Source organism: Aptenodytes forsteri, unplaced genomic scaffold (genome assembly GCF_000699145.1).
Source record: "Aptenodytes forsteri isolate BGI_AS27 unplaced genomic scaffold, ASM69914v1 Scaffold103, whole genome shotgun sequence".
In the NCBI taxonomy this organism is placed as follows: domain Eukaryota; kingdom Metazoa; phylum Chordata; class Aves; order Sphenisciformes; family Spheniscidae; genus Aptenodytes; species Aptenodytes forsteri.
The window spans coordinates 1,200,948-1,204,373 of record NW_008796051.1 but is presented as its reverse complement, the minus strand read 5'-3'; the positions used below and the strand labels follow the sequence as shown (position 1 = coordinate 1,204,373).

Below are 3,426 nucleotides of genomic sequence, written 5' to 3'. Positions count from 1 at the left end.
AGACTAGATATAAGGAAGAAATTTTTTACGCTGAGGGTGGTGAAACACTGGCACAGTTTGCCCAGAGAGGTGGTGGATGCCCCATCCCTGGAAACATTCCAGGTCAGGTTGGACGGGGCTCTGAGCAACCTGATCTAGTTGAAGATGTCCCTGCTTATTGCAGGGGGGGGTTGGACTAGTTGACCTTTAGAGGTCCCTTCCAACCCAAACTATTCTATGATTCTATGATTCTATGATTCTATGAATCTTTTAAGTTTAGAAAAAAATGTGAAACCAATTAAAAAACTTAATTTTTAAAAATTTGGCTGAACTCTATGTTGGGATCTCATGTGACAAGATCAGCTATGTGTATGTCCCTTGCTGAGATTCTGGTCCCATTCAAGTGGCAGTGTTCCCACAGTCTTCTGAGACAGAATTTAACTCAGAATGTTCTATATTTTTCTGTGGATTTCAAGTAAGTCTTCCATAATTCAGAAAGATTTAGCTTTCTACCTCTATTAGGCATCTCTGAAAAATCCAATGTTACCACTGCGTTTACTTCCCACAGAAGCTGAAGAAGGACTGTAGTGTGACTCTCCTATTACTATCACACAGTACATATTCAGAATTAAAAGTATGCTAGCTACATGGGAATATGGACAACTAGTCAGCTGCTTGTTTAAGCTACATAAATTTATACCAGAAAAATTGCATCTACATGTGTGTTTTTGTACTTGTACCTAGAATCGGGGACAGATTGGAGGGTAAGGGTGCAGAATAAGGAGGAGTAAATCGTGTTATGTCACTCATAGTCATTCCTTTGCACCGCCTGCCAGTTGGCTTTGGCCAGTCCAGTTCACATTATGGGTGGAACTGCTGTGACTCTTGGTATCCTTCCTTCCCCTATTTCATGTATCTAATTCTGTTAGACTGCTAATCAGTTCAACTGGACTGGCTAAACTCTTCAAAATAGATTAGCCCTGAAAGGTAATTTATTGCCATAAATAAAACCTTAAAAAGTATAAATAGGGTCCACTGTACATATGCTTTGTCTTTAAAGAAAGTCAACACCAGCAATGCTTACTCCACTTGCTCATCAACAGATTACTCTACTTGTAGTGACGGGTCTCTCTTTACAGGAAATGCTTGCTCAGGAATGACCTTTTCTAAACTGTGTCCTAAATTAAACAGTGACTTAGAGGGCTGCCTGATTTCACAGGCAGACAGCTAGCCAGCAACAGTAGGTTCACTGCCACTTTAGTCAAAGCAACTCCATAATATAAGCTAATATTAAGAACAGTTTTTCAGAGAAATCCCAGAGCAGCCAAAGACAAGAGCAGCTGTAATGGACTCTCTTCTGTTTAACAACAGCATGCAGTGTCTTTCATTTCTCTCCCAAGATTTTCAGATCTCTGTACCAAGATGGCAGCTATCACTAAGTGTTGACTTTATGGAAATACCCCAGACTTTTTCCTTAATTGTCCTTTCTATGCTCCAGGCAATGGAGATGAAACGGAAGCAGGAGCACAAATTCTCATTTCAATTTGTATCCACTATGATTGCACTGCTTCATCCTCCTCTTTCAATGGGCCTTGCTTTCTAACACAATACACATCTCATTTTTCCCTTTCACAGCAAAAAACCAATGACACCCAGAAGGTTTATCGTACCACTAAATAGCAACACTACACTGTCTCCTTCTTTCCTGTGGGAGCAGCTTACAGGCTGGAATGTCCAGCCAGCTGGTTTTGAAGTGGTGGAGGCTGCTGGCAGGGGATTACCCAGCAAAACCAAATCAACAAGTAACACTGGGAGCTACCTTCTGCCCTAGTAGCTGGTGGGTCAGTCTTATGTATCATTCCTCAAGATGAGTTTTTGCTGGGATGTATTTTTTTTGCTCAAGATGTATTTTTCCTGCCACTGCTGGGAGAGAGATACCTGTGAATAAAGCCTGAGCTAATACATCCACAAGGCCAAAGGGGCATACTATCTCTTGTCTTACTTTCTAATTCAGCAGGATGACCTAAGAGGCTGAAAGCAGGATGGATGCTGGAGTTAGTGAGTGGCTAGTAAGCAGGACTTGAGAGAGGATCACTGGGAAGGACACCTGGTATCAAACTAAACGAAGCTCTGTTGGGGTCTTGAAGAGTCACAGAAGTGCTGGTGACTGCCTTGTGGGTGGCAGAGGCTTTCTTACCTTCAAGCCAGTATGTTACCATGTCTCCTTTCCCCTAAAGAAGAAAATGAGTTATGGGGTTATAATACTACCCATCATTTGTGTAATAATCTTCTTATTACAACTCAAAGTAAGTCCCAAAAGGAGACTGATGTGCCTGTCAGCCATTTTACGTACAGGAACACTCAGGCATAAAACTTTTCCTTAAAAGATAGTGGCAGCACTATGGATTAAAACAATTCTTTGAAGTCCCATCCAAAACTGGGTCCAAAAGTATGTTAGTCCTCTTATGGAACTCTTATGATGATTTATGATCTCTCTGAATGACCTTTTTTGATTTCAAGCAGTTATGACAAAGTGACGTGCCACGCAGTACTTCCAAGTTTGGCTAAGCCCTTCATCTCTGAATTATCAGGGTTGTCCCATGAACAAGCCCATGGAATTGGTTCTGGTTTAAAACTTGAGCCTGCTCTCTTCAGGGACAGGAAATAGTCTAACCCCAAGGACTCTGAGACATAGAGGACTGCATGGGTTAAAATGCAGGGACTCCAGAGTACTTTCACACTCTCCTTTCTGAAAAGCTGAGTATAAACGTTGCATACACACCTTGACTTGTAAATTCCCACGGCATACTAACACATACTCTCCAATCTGCTCCAACAGCTGGTATGCACTTGAACTGCACTGTATTTTAAGAGCTGGAAAGAGAGACAATTGTCATATTATCATAACAATTTAAACATTTAAGACAGACCCATTCCCCTCTGTGTGCCAAAGACTTCAAGAATCATTAATGAGCTCCCCCTCACTTTTTTCATGTCTTTCCTGTCATTCCTCTGTTATTTGAAATGTTTGCACACAAGCTCCAGTATCCTGGCCTCTTTGTGAGGGCATCTCAGGACAAATACGTGGCTGTCAACGAACACTACTCTTCACATCCTGCATCTAATATTATTTGTCTACTCTTCATAGCTGCCTGGCTGGAGTTACTGATGAGCACCCTTTTCATCTTGCGAAGAAAACCATACATAGTTCTACATCGTGGTCAATAAAGAGCAGGTGCTTTCTTTGCACATACAATTTTCAGCAAAGTCTAAACATTAAAGGAACTGCTATCCTTGCTCTGCCTCCAAGTCTGTAAATAAAAATGGGGGAAGAGACAATATTACATTCCACTTTCTTTTTTTTTTTTTTTTTAACAATGTGATTTTTCCTTAGTTGAGAATTTATCTTCAGGTAAACCCTGGCTGTCTTTCCTGTTGCAAACGATA

At 41.1% G+C, this 3,426-nt stretch overlaps 1 protein-coding gene across 1 annotated transcript in view; it reads right to left on the bottom strand.

Annotated features, from left to right (window-relative positions):
- Positions 1–2,045: 2,045 nt before the first annotated feature.
- The window catches only part of LOC103904749 (atrial natriuretic peptide receptor 1), a 34,833-nt gene continuing 33,452 nt past the window's right edge, over positions 2,046–3,426 (bottom strand). Inside the window, exons 22-23 of the mRNA XM_009286261.1 lie at positions 2,762–2,853; positions 2,046–2,210 (exon numbers count right to left, since the gene is read on the bottom strand). Of these exons, the coding sequence (XP_009284536.1) occupies positions 2,046–2,210; positions 2,762–2,853 (257 nt within the window). The remainder of the gene's footprint in view (positions 2,211–2,761; positions 2,854–3,426) is intronic.